Source organism: Labrus mixtus, chromosome 1 (assembly GCF_963584025.1).
Source record: "Labrus mixtus chromosome 1, fLabMix1.1, whole genome shotgun sequence".
Lineage (NCBI taxonomy): Eukaryota > Metazoa > Chordata > Actinopteri > Labriformes > Labridae > Labrus > Labrus mixtus.
Window position 1 is genome coordinate 19811290 of NC_083612.1, and position 20841 is coordinate 19832130.

General features: G+C 40.6%; 1 protein-coding gene across 1 annotated transcript; it reads right to left on the reverse strand.

Annotated features, from left to right (window-relative positions):
• Positions 1-2709: 2709 nt before the first annotated feature.
• alx4a (ALX homeobox 4a) lies at positions 2710-20499 on the reverse strand. The gene is made up of 4 exons (XM_061046265.1): positions 19825-20499; positions 8770-9089; positions 4753-4881; positions 2710-4366 (listed from the first exon to the last, which is right to left on the reverse strand). Exons 1-4 carry the CDS (start codon positions 20192-20194, stop codon positions 4046-4048), a joined length of 1140 nt encoding a protein of 379 aa, XP_060902248.1. The 5' UTR covers positions 20195-20499; the 3' UTR covers positions 2710-4045.
• Between the last annotated feature and the right edge of the window lie 342 nt (positions 20500-20841).

Here is a 20841-nt window from a genome sequence, read left to right on the forward strand (position 1 = left end):
ATTTCAAAACAAATAAGATGACCAATACTGATTCCAAGTAGAATTGCAATAACTTATAGTACTTTAATCAGACACAAAAAATAACACAAGCATGAGCAAATCCATACACTTAATTTAAAAGACAGCTTAAAGCCACAAAATAGTACTTGATAAAAACTTTGGAAACTCATAGGTATTACATATCAAGAGAAAAAAACATTGTTCAAACACAAAACATTTTAAAAACCACAACAAAAAGTTGTACACCAAAAAAGCCATCTAATTAGTAACATTTCCAAAAGTCTTTTAACACTTCAATCCATTTTGCATGCCCAAAAGTGTACATGCACACAACAGTACACATATCATATATTTTCTTCTCTGTACTGATAGCCTGACTTCAGTAGTATTCGAAAATGAGAAAATGGATGATGACATCATCACTCAGGGATAGAGTTACACAGCAAACAGGAGAAAGAGGCCTTAAATTTAAACCTCATCTTGAATCAAATGTCATTGTGTGGTTGTTGGAGAAACATTCTGCTGTTCATCGTAAAGGCATTACTGGAGATGTTTTTACCCCAATGATAATGGCACTTAAATACACACAGAGGAGTCAAATAAATTGAGATGCATTGTGTAAACCTGAGCTACTGAATGCCAGTATGTCATTGTGCACTGTGCAGAAAAATAGTCTGCATTAAAGCAAGCAGGAGACAGATGGGCCTGTCTGTCCTGACACACAATACTGCAGTCCACAGCCTCCAAATGGCTCAGTGTTAATTAAAAAGCCTTCCTGGATTGGCCGTGCGGCTGTGCCTTGGACCCTGCCTGGACATAGTGGAAGTGAGCAGAGGGAGAGGCTCAGTGCTGTGTGTGTGTGTGTGTGTGTGTGTCGAGGGGTGGGCCATGAGGAAGGGGGGGGGGGGTTTGAATCTTTGAATCTTTGAAAGCAGAGCCATGACAGCTGAGGGGGAAGCATGTGTGAGGCATGTTTGTTTTACATTTACCCCCTGAGCACAGCTGTGTGCACTGTCCTTTTCCCAGAACACCGGAACACAGCAGATGCCCTCACGGCTCGCCCTGCATCCAACCCCGTAGCTACAGCACAGGGGGCCTCAAGTCCACATTAGCAAGGAGACCCTCTAACTTTTTAGAAATGTACTCTGCAGTCATGATCATGCACATGCCTTGGATATGTGCCGCAGAGTAGACTGGATGTAACTTCAAGGACTCTGGGGTGATCTGCTCTGCTGACAGGTTATAACATGCACCCTGCTCTCTCTACCCAAAAGGACAGTGAATGTGGATCAGTTTAGAGAATTATAAATGGTTGCCCTGCCTGAAGGTGCACAAAAAGTATCGGGTTTGCTTTACAGAATTATGAAAGCGTTTGTTATGCTTCAGGCCTAAATCGGGTCTTACAAAACAAAGGATGGAGATGCATAACCTCACCATTAAATCCCATCTGCTATTTCTGCAGCTGCCACTGCAAGAACACATTTTACTATTTGAATATTTAAATGATAACATTTCATAAATATAATGATGTGAGCCCAACTCTGGGGGATGCAGATCATCCCTGGTGTGTCTTAACCAATTTTACCTCTTAAAAAGTAAATCAAACCAAGGATGAGGTTAACAGAGGAGCCTATAACAAGAGGGGTGAAAGGGTAGGCCTACGGGATTCCTTGTTTTTTTATGTATTATCTATAAATAGGAGGGTATTGGGATGTCACTAAGGACCAGCCTCCCTAAATTTTGGTCAGGACACTAGAGTACTCCTGTTCCATGGTTTCCTATATGTAGCCTATACAAGGCACATGACATTTTTTTAAAGCAACTTGAGTTTGACATAAATAAAATGAATTAAGACTTTAATACTTCATTTTGCCAAATGGGGGCACCTCTAAAAGACAACAAAGTAATTTACGTACGGTAATTAGGCTACCAAGCACTTGCATTGAACTTGCTGATTTGTTATCGTATCTTGGATGTGTGGTAGGACAACATACAGGTCTCCTGTAGTTTATAGTTAAGGAGTCACTAAAACTTACTAAACTTGTGGTTTATACAATAATAATAATGGTGAAATACAATAAGTTAATTTAGGTGTGGACCGCATTTCTCTTCTTATCGCTAAGAAACGAGAGAAGTGGATAAGAAGGGGAAACAGACCACTAAATCAAACAAAATGCTAGCTGTTAGCATGCTGGAGGATTAAGAACGATGAGAGAGGACAGAGGATGAAGAGGACCTTCAGGAAGAGCTTCATTTATATTGTAGGTAAGTGTTTTAAATTCCATGTTGACTGTGTTACCTGTGTGCCTCAAGCTTAAGTTAACCCCAGCAAGCATAGAATATTGCTTTGAAAGCTATAAGATAAGTCAACAACAAAGCATAATAATGATGGACCAGGTCAGCATTGCACTGAAGCAATGTATATTCAGAAACAAATATGCAAGCAAACAAATCGCCTTCTGAAAAAAACTACTGACAGCAGGATTTAAAGCCCTGGGTCAGCTGCCTGCACTGCTTGGTTGATGATTCAGATTTGCTAATACCTCACCTGTAACATAATTTCACTAGAAATCACCTTAGTTGTTCTTGTTGCTTCCCAAACTAAAATGTAACATTGACCTGCATACAATGTCACTAAGATATGTTTGAAGATATCTCATTATATTTGGGGTGGAGGGGTTGATGTCAGTTTTCTAGTTAAATATTTTGTCCAAATCCAACTGAGGTGTAGCGCAAAGCTACAGGCTGCTCTGCATTAACTTATATGATGGTGTCCTTAGTTTGGTGTCTAAAGAAATAATGAGAAAAAAAATATAGATAGACATACAATAACGCGTATACCAGCATAGCATAACATAGCCATGGTAAAGTCCAGAAAAGGCTGTTGAACACTGACATCCTTTCAGTGTCAACACACTCTGTGTAATCTCCACCAGCCTCCTCTTGTTTCAAAGGTGGCCGCTGCTGATTTTGGTGTTATTTCTGGCAGAATGACTAGTAGGTACTTCTCCCTGAAACTCCTGAGACTGGAAATGGTAAGGGGCACAGTTATGTCCACTTGGACTCTGTCCTCTCTGAAACAGAGCTGGCTCTGTTTTGAGACTGGCGCTCCCAGGCTCTTCAGCCCTGAGAGCAGCAGGCCTGCTGTGCCCCTCTCGTACTCTCACACACAACTTCCTCCTCCATCCCTTCCTCTCTCTAGGGCCGTCAGCAGGCTGAGTCAGTGTGGCAGGTGGATTTCTCGCCCTGACCACACTAAAACAAACCACATTTCATGTGTTTGAATTGTAAATGTTGTGTGTAGAGGGTCGGACCACGTCAAACTTTTTCAGCAACTGATATGTTTGTTTTGAATCTCCAGGCTTCACAATGTGTCAGATATGCTCAATATAAAGAGGTTTCTGTAGTGCTATCATAACAGTGTAACTTACGGTACACACTGATGCGCTGACAAAGATTCCCTAGAATAACATGTAAATGGCATTTAACAAAGACATTTGAACTTAAGATTATTTTAAGGATGCTTGCTTATTCAGAAACAAAAAGACTGATGGGGAGAAAAAAACACTGACACTCAAATTTAAATAATAACGTAAGATAAAACAGCACCTGGACAGAGAACTACAACAACACTGAAAGCACTGTTCAAAAACTAATTTGGCAAATAAGTGCATGGATTTTTTAATTCTTAAAAATATTCTTTGTACATTATCAGCACTACACTGCAACTCCTGTTGTACAGTACTGCATCAACTCCCAGCATGCTTTGCACAAAGCTAACTCCTCTCCTCTATGGCTGCCTTCTCCCACCAGAGGGGCTGAAAAACATGACTGTGCCACATCACCTGCCTTACCAAATCTCATGTTGTTTTCTCCTCATCCATCCATTTATTTGCAGAACTATTTTATTGCAACATTTCTGAAGGTAGTCACTGTTGCCTTTAGAGGTTTAAAAAAAAAAAAAAAAATTCTAGTGCCCCCATGCTGGGTTTGTGTAGACATTAAAGAGGTCAACATGATTCCCCCTCTAGCAAGTATCAACACATCATGTGGCCCAAGATATAGCTGCACTGTGCTCTTTGGCCTTCATTCGCAAAGCAGCGATACTAGAGGACTTGCGGTCAGGGTCCATGTTCAGATCGTACGCGTTGATGCTGGTCGCCATCCCGGGAGATCCTCCAAACAGGCTGCCCATGTGTGCCTGACCCATGTGACCTCCAGGGCTCTGCACACCCAAATAATCAGACACCCCGCTTGCAGAGTGGGGATGAGGTGTCATACAGGGAGTCACAGTGTCACAGGACACAACACAGCCCGGCACAGGAGACGCTGCGCTGCTACCACCGATCCAAGAAGGGTTCTGAATCTGAAATATTGATAGTTTCAACATTGGTAAAAAAGCAAAATAAGTGAGGCTTTGAACATTGTTGAGTTCATTAATCATGCAATCCATCCATCAGTAATTTACACACTACATTGGCTGCTGAGCCCATTAACCTTCACTTTTACTTTTAGATTGACTTTCTGCCTCTCATGCCATCAGGTCATATTTGATTTAAATAGTACCAATGGAACAATAATTTGCGTTCTTTAATTTTGCTGGAAGGCAGGACACAAAGTATAATGTTAAAGCAGTAAAACAGCCCAAGTAGCAAATTATTGAAGAAAAAAATGCATGTGGTTTAGAGTTTATGGGCTGAAGAATGTCAAATTGTTATCGAAAAACCTAAAATTGCAGAACTCGTTCCTTACCTGTGCATAATTCTCAGGCCGTGTCAGAAGAGGCAGCTCATAGGCTGTGGAGAAATGTGTCCGGACCTGCTGCATCTGACCAAATCGCTCTCTTTTCCTCCATTTTGCTCTTCGGTTCTGGAACCAAACCTGCCCAGAGAAAATGTCGGAAAGTCATAAAACCAGCAGGGTAATTTTCTCCCTAAAAAAAGGGAACTAAACTTTCAAAAAACCACCTATTCCTTGTAATGACCCAATGTAACATCAAACATCAAAAATGGAAACAGTGCAGGAGAGATGTGCTCACCTAAGCCTTTTACAGGAAGTTTCCATAAATCTGAGGGATACTTTTCCATAGATAAACATCTTAAATGGAAGCATTTTAAAGATTTCCCTTTCTGCCGATCTAAGCCAGAAGGCTCAAGGCTAATTAACAAAACTGATATCTGCAGTACATCAAAAACGTCTTTCCAAACTGACATGCTAACAGTGCACACGCACAAACACAACTGAATGGCATTGGAAGTGAACTGTTGGCTGTAACCTTCCCTTCACTGCAAAACAAAATGTAAACATTTCCTGTGCCTCTCACCTTTGCTTATTTGTTTCTGACAGAAGCAGAGCCTTTTCTCAATCACTCGCTCTTTTTCTGTAATCTTTTAGGACATCTAGATCTGACACTCTTGTTTATTGTAGGCTTCAATGTGTTTGCATTACCATCAGAGTTTGTAAAGTCATTTAAATACGTTTCTGTGCTGGGCTTCAGACCTAACATGCTTTTTGTCAAACTCGATGTCCGAATTGAACAGTTTGTTTACAACACTGGACTATCTGATGGTTTCTCTCAGTCTGGACTGATTATAGCACATATTTAGCTCTTACTCTCTCTTACTTTCTGACGTAATTTCTCATATTTCGTTTATAACTAAAACAACCCGAGGAGGTAATATGTGAAATTGAAAAGTGAGATAGGATTATAAGTGAGGATTGTTTACATTTTCCTTTTTTAATTTCCTGAGGCCTGTAGCTCCTCGCTTTGAGATGCTGTCTCCCTCTAAGGTAAAGAAGCACACATAGCAGAGGATGTAATCCTTCTTTCATGCTACACTCATACATCTTCCACTTCATTGTCTCTCTAAGGGCCTAAAACTCCATACTAGATCACTCTTTGTCTCTAAAATAATATTTCTCCATGGTTATTAAACATATTAGTGACAAATATTAAATATCACTGTCACCAACATCTCTAATCTGCTCACTGCCTGTTCCTCTCAGAGTCTGTGGCTATTTTACAGGGAGAACATATTCTTGTGTTGCACACATGCATTGTGACAGTAATTGGTAAAGACCATGACAGCTTAAGTAGCTGGTGGACTTTCAGTGAGGCTTTATTTATGTTACTGCCCCAGAGAGAAAGAGCAGAGAAATGCCAAAGCGGCCCCAGCAGGAGAGCTGTACGGGGCTGAAAACACTTTGAAGTGAGAGTCCGGCTCAGAGGATTGATAACCCGCCTCTGCTGTCACTCATGTCAGCCTCCATACAAGAGCCAAAAGAAATCCCAGGCTGAGCCTGGCTTCAGTTTTCCAACACCCTCAAAGTACCAATAATATCATGGAAACATCCTGACCAATGATGTTGCTCATTACATGTAAGTTTGTTCTATTTTACCCTCAAATCTGCTACCACATGATTTTTTTATTTCCCAAGTCGATTTAAGCTAATTCAAGTACACCATTGCAGTGATTAAAAAAAGATACACATGGTGCAAGTTGTATTAGATTATCTTAACTTTGCTCACTATTCTGAAATCTCACAGATACAAAATGTATCTGCTTGTTGCTCTTTTAGATTATAAATAACATAATGATAAGATTATTTAACCAGGAAAACCTCATCGATATGAATAATCTCATTAAAAGAGCGTCCTGGCTGGCAGGCAGCCTTTCCTGGCCTAATTTTTAAATATAACTTTTTTGATCAGACAATGTTTATGATAAACTATTTATTGATAAGTACAGCACAGTAAGTCAGAGAAAAAATAGAGATGTCTTCTAATTTCTTTTGTTCAATTTAGAGCTCCAAAATGTTCTGCTTAGATCTTTGCATTCAAATCTGAAAACAGTGACTCAGCTGTGATAGTAACTGAAGATAAAACTCATGGTGGATAAATCGTGTATTTTTTTCACCACGTCTGACCCTTAATTGTTATTTATATTACAGCACATTTTTTCATTTACTCTTAAAGAATGTTTTTTGACATGATCATTTCTCTCTTCTTGTTTCAGAAGAATGACGCTGTACTGTTGAAAAGCATTTAATGCTTCTTTAAGCTCATACAGTACAGACACCTGTGATTGTCTGCTGAAGCCCACATGTCAGAGACATCCCAGCTCCCCCGAGCTCTAACAGAAGGTAAATCTGAGAAATGTGATGTTGTTGAAACCCTGACCCTTGACCTTTGACCTTCCCATGTATCTGTAGTACATATGACTTGGATCTGAACTCGCTATCTTCCTTTGAAAGACTGAGCCTGAAAAAGCAAACAACTCTAGGCCTGAAGGTTTCTTGACTAGAAGGTCCCTTGTTTTCTTTTGTGTGAGCACCATCAGACCGTGGGGTGTCATATCACTCTATCACTATCCTCAGAGTCTTACTCGTTTTTTTAGCCTTTTGATAAAAATAAAAAATAAAAACTCCTTTTTCTTCAGTTTGAACCTTTTTCGCTCCAGACTCAGAATTCATGAGCTGTGAGTCTGGTTGCGTGTGAAAGACCTGAACCGAGTACAGAGCTCTGTTCTCTAACAGACGAGGCATCTCGTGTCTTTTATCTTTTTAACTTGAGTGTTTAAGAGGGCCGCTGGGAGAGCTGAGGGCTGTAAAGCTGCATCCATCTGAAGCCGGCAGGTTTGTGATAGTCTGAGCAGCAGAGCAGTGCAGAGCTGCATACTCTCTGAAACTCTGGGCTGAGTTATAACCCTGAAGCCACACACATTTCCTGTGTTTCACCGCGAAGCTTTCTGGTCAGTGCTCCAGGTCATCATGTAAAAGATTGTTATTAATCCAGCTCTTATCCCAAATTTATACAGCACCATCACTCAACAAAATAAAGCATAAATATCATATTTATATCACATAAAAACGAAATACATCATAACCTTTGAGAAAAGCTCAGTGATCATATGACTTGAGATATCATATCGCTAACTTGCTCAAAGCTCCTGGGAAGAGTTTCACACCTACCCTGGACGCCACAGCAGGGACACATTCTTGTCTGAACAGGATGTTAATGAAAGAAAAACACAGAAAAGCCAGGGGCTTTGGTAGTCTCTGGTGCACACGCACACACATTCACACACAAAAACATATGTAGAGAAATTGTTGGAGGTCCTTTTCTATGTTAAACCTTTGTTGGAATACATTACAGCAGTCGTGAGCATATTATAAGTCAGAAGGTTGCCAGAAAGGTTACAGTCAGGGAGGTTTCTTTAAGCCTCGGGCGGCACTAACACCATCAGAACTGAACTCTTAAATTCAGGAAACCAAACAGCTCAGGTACAAAGAAAAAGCCCACTGACACATCCCGCAGTGGAGTCAAACATGTCTCCTCGTATGTGGATGAAAGTGTGCTCTCCTACAATCTGCACATATGAGGCCCAGGCAGCTCAAAAACCTCAGCCCCATGGGCCCCCTGGCCTCTGTGAGCTCCCACTCCCCCACTCTCTCTCCTTTCGACTCTCACATCACCAGATAAATCTCTCATGTTGTTCTGTGAGTGACGCTATCTCTGCAGAGCTGCAGATGTTGAAGGATCCATGGGGTTGTGTTGTTATAACATTGTCTTCTGCTATGACAAAGCACTCTTTTTCACTTCCTGATAGGACAGGCAAGTTGTTGCGTACTGTACATTGTAGCTTTTTAATTCAACTTTAGTCTGCTATATTTTTGTTTACTTGTATAGTCTGGTCAGCTGTTTTTTTTTTGGCTATTTAGCTGCACAAAAGATTTTAAAAATCCCTGTTGTATAGAGTCCTATATTACCTGTACTCTGGCTTCAGTCAGGTCGGTCCTCAGTGCCAGCTGCTCCCGGGCGTACACGTCGGGATAGTGCGTCTTTTGGAAAACCTTCTCCAGCTCCTCCAGCTGGTAGCTGGTAAAGGTTGTGCGATTGCGTCTCTTCTTGCCCTTGTTGCTTTCGCCGCCATCACCCTTGTCCAGAGGGCTCGACAGGTCTGTGCCTGGTGGTCTATCAGAGGCCGCCTTTACGCCCTGATCCTTCACAGACAGGTAGCTGGAGTCCATTCCAGGTGGGTCAGAGTCCGGAGCCAAGTCAGAGTCTGTCAGACCGGAACTGTCTTTACCTGCAGAAGCAAGAAGCAGAAGAAAACTGTTTAAAAAAAAAAATGTGCTGGATCCAGATTGAAAGGTTGGAATCATAACCAATCTAATTTGGTAACCCACCCTCGTACTAAAGAGATAAACCTAAAAAATATATTATGTCCTGCAAAAAAGGTAGCTTCACTATAGGATAGAGACACACAATCCATCACTTTCACTATGCAGGACATAAAATATACCGCGATGAATATGGAATGTATTATGTTACACAACTCTTCCTCATGATTTTGGCTGCAGGTTGTAGACTGAGCTAAGTCATGTGTGGATCCTTCACAGGAGTAAGATAATAAAGCACATGGATAAAGCTGTTAATTTTGAGACTTCAAAGATTTGGTTGCCTTCTTCCGAATATTCAAAACTGGCATTCTGCAACACTTAAAACCTCTGGGACTTTAAACACGACCTGCATGTCAACACAGATATACAACAACCCTTCATTTATGAAATGTCCATGCATACAGTAAGGGACTGAAATGTCTCCTGAAAGAGGATTATTTGAATGAATGAATATGAAAGTCTTCAGAAGGAAGACAGATTTCAAACATTTTTCAAGCCTCATTTCTTCTCGGCTCTAATATCCAGTCGAACGCCTCTGACAGTAAATCTGTAACTCGTAGATCCAGTATGATAATTTATCGGGTCTGATGGGGTGGAACAAAGGAATTTCTTGCTCGTTGTGAAGAAAAGTTGTGAAATCTGTTGGCGCTTGGTTCTGAAAATGTGTGAATTTGTTTGTCTATCAGCCTGTGTAATGGATGGCCCAGATCACTGACTGCTCACATGATCCAGTTGTAATTCGTAAATCATAATGTGATGTGCTGGGAAACACACATCCAAGCCATAATTGAGACTGACGGCAGAAAGTTCCCACTTTTTAACTGCTTAACCTCCCTCCCTTCACACTATTTATCAGTTCTTATTGTGGTTGAGTTGATACTGTGGCTGCAAAAGTCACCTGGCAGCAAGACTGTCGCAATTAATTTTCTGGGGGAGTCATTTCTAGACAGACATCTTTTACTCTGTCTTTCACTCACTCACACACACACACACACACACACACACACACACACACACACACACACACACACACACTGAGGGAGCGTGTCTCTGCCAGTGTTCATGTAAGCTGGCAGCTCTGTTGGTCCTGCTGCTGCCCTTCACTGAACTGTCCAGTTTATTTACACATCTTTTGGAAGAAATACACATCCACATTGTCGAGGATGTAATGACTTGAAACAATTGGTCTCAGGCTGCTTCACAAGACCGTTGAACGTTCTCTCTCTGGCTCAGTCTAGTGGTGGCTCACAGCGCTGCACCCTCCTGCTCCTCAACACCATCTGAGGTGAAGTTATTTTCATCTGCTCATCCAACCATTTGTCAGGTTAGAACCTGGAGGTGTGCACATCTGAGCTCTGTGACAATTCTCAGTACTCAGTCAGCACAGACGATGTCACAAACACACTCGGTGACCCTCAGCTCACTGCCATGTTAGGCAGTGTTGCTGCAAGGTGAGGTGAATGGATAGCTTGTCATAAACTCACTTTCTGTCTGACAGACACATGCATAGAGTGTTGATTTCAAGTGTTTATGCCAACAGCACAAGTCTGAGCGATGAGGCGCAAGGATACATTCACAGCATTCCTTTATTTTAATCATAATTTGCTGATATGATTAGTGGACATTTTTTATCAATCAATCTTTATTTGTATAGCGCCAATTCATAACAAGCGTTATCTGGAGACACTTTACAAAAAGTAGGTAAAAGACCTTACTTATTGCTATATTACAAAGACCCAGCTTAATCCATCATGAGGAGATGAGACTTGTGTAATTCAGAGTACTTCTAGTGATGAAAGATACAACAGAAAACTCAAAGTACTTGGTCTTTTTCGATTCTCTGGTTTTTGGAGAAATGTTTTTGCTGCAGAACTTTAATTTAATTTAAACTGATATCGGTATCTCAGTTCTAATAACTTTATTTGTAATGGTAATAGTGCAACATTTTGAAGATGACGTGTTATCTTCCTGCCAATGGTCTGCATTCAATGTTGAAATATTGATATTTTCTTCATCATAAAATGCAAAAACTGCCTCTTGTAGATGTCAATAGTTTCTCCTCACAAAAACAGATGTCAGATAAACACATTTTGAACTAAACAACTTTTGTAGATTTATTGAGATGATGGGACAGGCTGGTGTTATTTTAAAACCAGTAACAATAAGATCCTTTACTGTTAGCCGTTACCAAAATAGAGATTGAATTTCCCCTTGTGGGATCAATAAAGTATATCTTCTTAAAAATAGTCTTGAGGTTTGCTGTCCAGGAGTCCCATTGTGAAAAAAAAGTTGCTGTACTGCTTTAATTGCATTTTTTCAATGCTGGAGAGTAAAACCTGTCTTGTGTTTTCAGTGTGCATTGTTTAGTACGGGATTGATGCATTTTAGGTCTCCCAGATTCAGCGAGGCCTGCGGCTTTGTCAACTGGGGCTGAGGAGCCATGGTTTGGTGGCGGACTACTCTCTGTGGGTCTAACGCCTGCAACACTGCCTCGCTGTTCCTGACAAGCATGTACTTTTAGGTTTGATGGGAGTAAATACATTTAATCCCAGCATAAATACTCTCTGTATACTTCATCATAGTTCCCTGGCATGCACCCACAGTCCCCACCAGGCGAGGGCTGTTTGAAACCATGAGGCCTCTCACTGATCAAAGGCTGTTGTTTAGATCGAATGTCACTGATGTTTTTTTGGCAGGGGCGGGATATTGTGACAATCTCCTGCTTGTTGTCTGTGCTGTCTCTGCTGTAGCTGCCCAAGGTGAACATCAGTGGGCCCTCCCGCAGGGCACCATGTGTATGGACATAAGGAAGTCTTACTGCTAACAATGCCTGTCAGGATTCAACCTCTGTGGGTAAACTGAAGCAAGTTCTTTAACAGTTCTTCCATGAAACAAAAAATAATTTTAGCTTACAGCTGCACTTCCCTACAATAGTACTTGTACTGCTAAAATTCAAATATGTATAATATTTAAATGATTAAGCCTTTTCTCTTTCTATTCTTCTTTTACTTGCCGGATAAATACACCATTGCCAATATGTTTTGAGCTGCAACCACAGAATGTTCTATTTTCACTGCAGTGAATCCAGCAGTCAGCATCTGTTCCAGTTTCTGTGCACATTTTGGAGAAAAATCAGAGTCACAGTAAAAGTTTTCTACAGAAATGAATGCGCTAACAGAACAAGCAGAGTGCTCATTTATTCCGCACAGCAGTTTTTATAAAAGTCTACATTTTCACACGCCATCTTTTAGACCATTTCTAATTACTTTTATGGCGTAGTGTGTCACTGTTGGCATTGACTTCAAAATGAAAATAAGAAGTGATATAAGACCTTCCACCGCGCCTCGTTTTTAATTTATTGGAGGCTATTCCCATGTGGAAATAAGCGCCAGAATGACGTTGGTGAAGGTCAGACTTTCAGCGAGGACAGCTACTAGTTCACAGTTGAGAACGAAGGGGCAACTTCAAAGTGTAATTTAACGGGCTGTAAAGCGACAGGGCACCTTCCCTGCATCTTTATTGACTGAGAGGGCTGGGGTCAGCTCACTGTGTTAAGAGGAAACACAATAAATAACACTGCACACGGCGACTGAGGGAGATTAACAACATGTTGCTCAAACTGAAGCAGAAATATCCCAAACAGAGGGAAACATAAACGGCAGAGATGGATTGGAAGAGGAGGAAAACATAACACCATGTCAGATTTATTGTTAAGAGCTGAGGGAAGTGGGGGAGAATAAATGTCCGCACACTTGCTCCAAGGCCACAAAAAGTTTTTATTTAATCAACACGTTTTCACCTGCAGAAGACCTCTGCTCAAAACAGGGTGATTAATTAATAACTTTTTGTTGCATTATATGATGTGCCTATAACTAGTTGAAGGCTGAGTGAAAGTAAAATATGAAGAAAAATGAAATTCAAAATGTTATCAGGGTTTTAATGACTAACTTTTAACATGGATTGGCATGAAGATTTGAGTTTTTCTTGGCTGCAGGCTGACACACAGAAGACAGAATAATAAGATTCATATTATTATTCATACTCAAAAGTACTGCATGATGGGAAACAAATCACCCATTTAAGATCTAGGTGAAAAAATAACTAATTATATTTACACGCACATAAGCCTATACTATCTACAGTAGTTAAACTCAATGTTTAATGTACTGTTGCTGATTATCTTTTTTTATTTTAAACATCTTTCAAAAATAGTCCTTTACCACTCCACATCATGTTCATTTTCTGACAGCTGTAGTTCCCAGTGACTTAGTAAATCTACTTCAAAACACTTGATGATGGGGCGCCGGTAGCGTAGTGGTTTGTGCAGCGCCCCGAGTAAGGAGGCTGTGGTACTTCAAGCTGGCGGCCTGGGTTCAAATTTGACCTGTGTGTCCTTTCCCGTGTGTCATTCCCCACTCCCTCTCTCTCTCTAACTTCATCTTCTTAACCTGCTGCCACATTAACATTCTCCTTATCAAAGAATGCACCTTAATAAAGAATCTAATTATAATACTATTACAGTGACAGGGTTTATTTTACTTAAACTATAGTGTTTAGCTCTGGTACTTGCTTTGGTACTGTCAGTCCATTTCCTGGCAATAATGATCTACAATACTATTAAAAGTATATTATTAACCCACAATACTATTGAACTTCCCTTTGGGTAAGATCTGCAGAGAAGATCAGAGAAGAAGAGAACCTGAAACAAGTTATGAACACATTTGAGCAGATATTCCAGTTTCTTTTTTTCTTTTAAAGATTTATTTTGGATTTTTATTTATTCTAGAGACAGGACAGTGGATAGAGTCGGGAATCAGGGACAGAGAGACTGGGAATGTGAGAACAGAGCCACGGGTTGGACTTGAACACGGGCAGCCCACTTTGAGAGCTACAGCCTCTGTGCATGGGGCACGCAAACCAACCACTAGGCCACCGGCGCCCCATATTCCAGCTTCTTATTTACAAACCCATGCAGTAGTTGCGGGTACACAGATTCATTGTAAGCTGATGATTGAAGTCCAGCAGTCAGTCTGTCTGAGCTCTGTTTCTGGTCTCTGTCAGTGAACCGCTGACGGCTGACTTTGTGAGGAGGCGATGGAGGAGCTGAACAAACTGATCGGAACAGATTCAGGTGATACAGGTTCACTATAAAGAGGGTTCCTTTTGGTTTCTCATTGCTATTTGACACATTATTGTTATGACCAATAATAACTTTAAAGGGCCTTGATACTACTTATCATGGGATAGAGATAGATCCTCTGTTCTTGAAATCTAACCTAGTCTCTTTTGGAAGCATAAATAACTCGACTATGAATAGCTTGACACTGTGCTTGTTGCTGTGTCGTGCTGTGTGTATTCATCTCAGCATTTTGAGACGATACGCACACAAATGATCTACATACAAACATCCACCCAGCACGTATACTGCATTTCAAGTCTTTAATGTAATAGTCAATGTTGATGTAACCTGCAGTAAGCAGTCATCAGCACATTTCTTCGATGTCTTTGTTATTTCCTTCACATAAAGTTTTCCTTTGTGGCTGTGTGATAGGTAGCCCTTCACTTTGAAATTCTACTCTTCTGACTGAGCAGAGCTGGGCTCTATCTCAGCGGGCTGAGCAAAATTCACAGACTGCGAAAAAAAAAAAAAAGAATCCATAAAGCCTCAGACTGATAAATCACCTCTCACACACTCTGCCTCCCCCTCTGTGACTCTCTGCCTCCCTGCAGCTCTCCTCCAAATGTTTCTCTCACATCATGGAGCAAAATGCAATTACAGTAAACGTAATCCTCTAGTTTTAGTTGTCGGATCAAAACCTCTTTTGTGTGCATGCACATAAATGCTTTTCTGGGAAATGTACAATTCAGGAACTAAGAATCTGTGAGTTTAAGAGCACAAACTGCAAAGGGGGTCCAAAAATCCCTGGCATAAGAATGTGCCTTCCAACCATCCCTATTATTTGGATTCATGGGTATGCATAAAAATATTGTTGGTCATGATAAAACTTTTTATAACCAGTGTATACTTTTTAAATGATTATTGGTTCAATGCTATTCGTCCACCATGGAAATACAGCAGATTTATAAAGAATATAGAATTTGGCCATGACTGTTCGGACGATGCTACAAAAAATACTTGCACATGATAAAATATAATTTTAAATCAGACAAATTAGAGTGAAGGGACTTTAAGCTGTCCCACACGATTGTTTTTGTGTTCAGTTTACATGACGCGGTGACAAAAAGACCAAAGTAAAGCCCTGGATTGTCTGAGCCTCTTTGCCCCGCATGCTGTTCTCTCCCTTTCACAGTCATGCAAACTGAGCCTAATGTAAATTGTTCGGCCAAACTTGAAGCTAAAAGGTAAAACGATCCTCCGTCCTTGTCACCTCCACTCATGTCACTGACAGGCTGAAGTGTGCCACGGTCGTCTGGGCTGTGTGGCTGGTTCCCATTACTCCCCACTCCAACCAATCAGCACAGACGGCCATTACCAAAGGCTGAAGTACTTGCTGGTTGTAAAGATGGTGAAGGAATAAAAAGGAAGGCGATGGAAGTGACAAAACCTCACAATCCGGTGTAATCATACCTGAGTTTACAGGAGATAACTTTCTTTCCATGCTTCTGCAGGGGATTAGATATTTACACTTGCAGGGCTGCAGAGCTTGATTGAATTCATGCTTTGCCAAAGAAATAAATTGTGGTTTAAAGTGGCACTAACTGCAGCCTCTAATGTAGTTAAATTACACACAAGCAGTGTGTTATTTGTGCAAATTTGTCATTACTCTGCAAAATCGGTTTCTCTAAATGACCAAAAAATGACAAAAGGCACAATCCCAAGATACTTAGGCCAACAATCTAACACCCATGTAACAACACAATACCATTCTTTGTCTTGGTGTCGTTAAATGTTTACTGAGTAAAACCGGATCCCAAATGTTGCACAGTGTTGTGCTTTGACATCAGAGAGTTTAAATGGGGGGTTTCCAATGGATTTTCTCTGCTGTGTGCATGCAGGGAGGCTCTGCCTGCTCTCCAAACAGACGAGGGCAGGAAGCCTGGCTAAAGGTCAGCACCCCTCAGACACCGAGAGAAGACACGGACACATCAAACGAGGAAGAGTGATGTCTCTAGAGGATCACAAAGATGAGGATGTGGCTGCTCCGAGACTAAGAGGAGACAGGTTGAGTCTTCCTCAGGGCACTTATTTAGTCCCTCTGTAGTTTAATATGAAAACAGTAAATCTATCAGTTTATGATGTTTAGGTATACCCCTGAAAGCATACATTTAATAAAGACATTAACTTGACTTAAGCATCCGCTTTATAATTCAATTTTTACACTCGTGAAATTGTACTTTTTACTTCACTGCGTGTATGTGACAGCTGTGGTTTCTAAATGACTGCAGATATAAAAATATAATCACCTTGAAGTAGTCTATTTTAAAGATTAAACTACAATGAATTATGTAAATGTTAATTTGTTTTTGTGTTTTTTTAAAATAATCCAATATTAGTACCAGTACTGACTCTACATTCTCATAATTGATACTTTTACTTTATCGTTATATCAATTTTGATTTCTGTTTCTAGTTTTACTAAAAAAATATGTAAAAACTTTACATTTGATTTAGCCTATTGGTATTTTTCTGTTTTTTTAAATTCCATATTTTATCCATTTACTTCCGTTTTGATAATTATGCTCCTTTAACAGTCACACTAAGTATTCATTCTCTTTGTAGACATAATGCTGTCAGTGTGTCAGGCTAAGCTGAAAGCGTGTTTGAAGACATTCCTTGTTGAATTCATGTAACTTAATGACTGCTAATGTTCTGATTAGGAACATATAAGAGTCTAATGTATGGAAATGTTTGTTTAGTTTTCCTTTGGCCCAAACGGTCTCAGTTATAGTTGGCGGCTTTGAGAGCCATCATCACATCACCTTTGACTGACTGCATGGAGCCACAAAGCATAACAACAAGGCAACCTGAAAGTATACTCTACGTTGTGTAAAATGCACGTTGGATAAAAGAGGTATGGCAGTATGTAAAATACAGCAGGATTTTCCAATAAACACATCAGGAATCATTTATCAATTTCTGCTCAGCCTGTGAGTTCAGCATATTTTACTGCTGCCTTCAATTTATGTTCAGTCAGTCAGAGATGTAGGAGTCAGTAAAAGGTGGATAAGTCCAACCTGCAGTCAGTCAGAATCACAGGAAGCAGCCACCAGTCTCAATGAATTTCTATTTCATGTTTTATAACAAAACTGATTTCATTTTATTTACATTTTAAATATTATGTTGAAGATAAGTTGATTAAAATACATTAATTTTACAAATCTTAAAATGTGATGACCCAGACTACTTCTGTCTCTGAGGGCCGTAGTGAGTAAAGGGAAATCAAGTCGGAGGGGCTGACATCTGAGTCGGATTAATGCAGAGCTGCTCTTGTCTAAACGCTGAGATGTTTTTTCCTGCCTCTTCACTGTGAATCCGGTCACAATGTTCAAGGCTCTTTGTTGTTATAGTTAACCTGACAGCCTGCACGGATACATTTGACTTTACTCCAACCCTGAGGGGAAAATATCAGGGGAATAAATGAAATGGGATAAATATTCTTCCAATTTTCATCTCTGGGTTTAAAACAGAAAAAAAAATGCTTTGAATAAAGGCTTTTAAAAGGACATTTATGAATTTACTTTCTTAATTTATCCGGCCTGATAACTACAGATTGTTTACGACATAATGTAAAATCTAGATTTAGTGTAGGCCTATCCATGGCAGGGTTAATGCTAATAAAAACAGCTTTTTCTAAAAGTACAGTATGAGTTTTTTAAAGATGGATCTCCGTTCTTGGAATATTTGGAGCCAGAAAGTGTTTTTCGCAGACCTATTTGCAGAAAATGCCAAAAGGTCTTCAACAGAACATTTCAGAAAAACACAGAGAGACAAGCAGCGCGTGCACGTCAAGAAAAGAGGAGTGATGGCTTCATGCGTCAACGAAACGAACAACTTTCCCCCTCATATTATTACTCGAAATAACATTTTAGAGCCACTGCTGTTTCAGTCGAAGCCCGTTGTTAGATGTTATTTATGCATCTGTCGTAAAATGTGATTTTACTGGATTTGTGGAAAGGGGGAACATTAACATTTTTGGAAATTAAAGCACCAGTCTCAAAAAAAACCTTCGCTCATTAATGGAATATTTCGTTTGTAATATAAACATTTAATTTACCCTGTTTTGACTACTTAATGTGTTATTTTCGCAAGTTAGATGTCCGGGAAAATGTGTGAAATGTTTCAAAAGCAGTGAGAAAGAGAGAGAGAGAGAGAGAGAGTCAGGGGAAGTAGAGCACCAAGTCTTTGTGGCAGTATTTAAGTCCAGAATAATACTAACTTACACCAAACACAACATCAACATCAACTTAAAGAATTAGCCTAGAGAAAGGACATTTGAGCGGAATGTGTGTAAATGCGTTTTGCAGAATTTAAAAAAAAATTGGAATCAGTTTGTGTAGCTCATTAACAAAAAGCTGGAGACTTGAAACAGATCGTGTTGTTGTTTCCTTAATTTTCGTGTTTAAGATGTGGCCTAGAGCTGAACACTAAGGCTTAACAAAAGTAAGCAAAGTAAGTTAACATATCAAATGTTTGTCTGTGTGTGTGTGTGTGTGTGGGGGGGGGGGGGGGGGGGGTCCTGTAAGAGTAGGCGGGGATGCAGCAAAGCACAAACCAGATTAATTAATTCTGCTAAACGTTTAAATTCACAAGAAGCATCTCTTGCCTCTTTCTGGAGGTAAAATCCTGATTCTCTACTTTTCATTACTGTGTCTCAAGTAGGCTGAGGAGACAAATGTTTTCTGGTGAGGAAAAGAGGCATAAAGCCTCTTCAAAGTGGCCGACAGCCTAACGAGGGTCAAAGTTTTATTTCCCGTCCTCATCTTTCCCTCTTAACAGCGCTGCCCTGCACAATTAAAGCTAATTGGAGCCAATCAGGGAGCGCAATGAAATGAAAATATTATCAGTTTGGAGCTCACTGCGTGCGCCATCTGAAAACCTGCTAATTTAATTGTCCGACCCTGCTCCGATATTAAGGATTGTAATGCAGATTATCGCATTATATGCGCCGTAATTTAATTTTGATGGCCAAAGGGACAATTTGATAGTCGGGTAGACTAGGCTCTTCTTAACTGTGTTACGCACATCACTACTGCTTCATGTCGGTAAGAGCTGGGGTGACCTGGGTAAAGTTTGCTGATGTTTTTTTTTTACGCACAAAGGACGTTTAAAATCTTATTGGAGACGAGAGAGAGTAATAGACATGCATGAAAAATGAAATTGGTGACTTTATCATTGAGGTTGTGAAGGCACATTTTGGACCAATCGGGGAAAGAAATCTCTCAGTTCGGTTTGCTGCGTTCAAGGAACCAAAGTGGTAATTTTACGCATTTCTGCAGAACAAAACATCCAAACTATTCGGGCTATATCTGCGGATCTGCACAGATATAAGATATTATCAGACAATACAAATGTCATTGGGGAAACATCAGTGACTACATTTGAGCAAAACAAAAAATGTTGTCTTTTGTGATGTAACAGCCTAACAAATCAAATCCAGTTGAAGTATTTTTCTCCACTCACCATAGCACGGGATAAGCGCTCCGTTGTGTCCGCTCTCCTGGTGCAGTTTGCCCTCCTCGGGGGGTGTTTTGCAAGAAGACCTCTGCATGAAGAGGTGGTATTTGCTGAAAGTGCCTTGCCCAGCTGCGGCGGCATCCAATGACTGGCACTCCTGCTGCTGCTGCAACTGGAAGGGGCTCCGGGACTTTTCTCCGTACCCCTGACCTTTGTTGGGCAGGAAGGCAGTGGGGCTGTATTTGGTGTCAGAGGCTGGATATGTCCTAAAGTGGTCCGTGTGGTGTTGATGATCCCTACCTGGCGCTGCAGATGGGCTATAATATGAATCCATCGATGTCATATCGCTGTATGAAACGCACGCCTCGGCGTTCATGCCTCAAAAACGAGTCAAGGGGAGAAATAGACCCAAACTTTTTTTTTCTTTCTCTCTCTCTCTCTCTCTCTCTTGGTCTTGGTAAGGGAAGCGCAGACACCCCTCCTCTCCTCTTCCTCTACCTCATGAACACACACACACACATGCACACAGACACCAGAGTGCAGCTGGGTTTGGTTATAAAACGATTCAGATCTTTTCCAGGAACCACTGTCGTTGACCAAACAGTCCAAACTCCCCCTCAGGTTGGAGCAGAGTTACACAAACGCGTCTTTCCTCAGAGGACGGGATGCAGATCTCCTGGCTTTCAGGACCTCTCCCAAGTGACACTGCTGATGACATGAGAGGGTTAGGTCGCTTATTAGCAGAACAAAAACAGAAAAAAGTTTGTTAAACAGGGGCGGGGGGCTTAACACATGACATTAATGTAATTTGGATATGAATGCAGCCTATGAGTGATGGCACTGGGGCGGAGAGGGCACAATTTTACGCTTCATTCACAGTGGTTCATCGAGGGCAACTCGTCCATACTCAGCCGATTGTGTTCTGACTGCAAACTCTGTTGCTTCTGAATAAAACTGTAGGATCGTTTGTAATAGATTTTGAATGCTTTAATTAGCACGCATTTCCATTCTAATTATTTATTT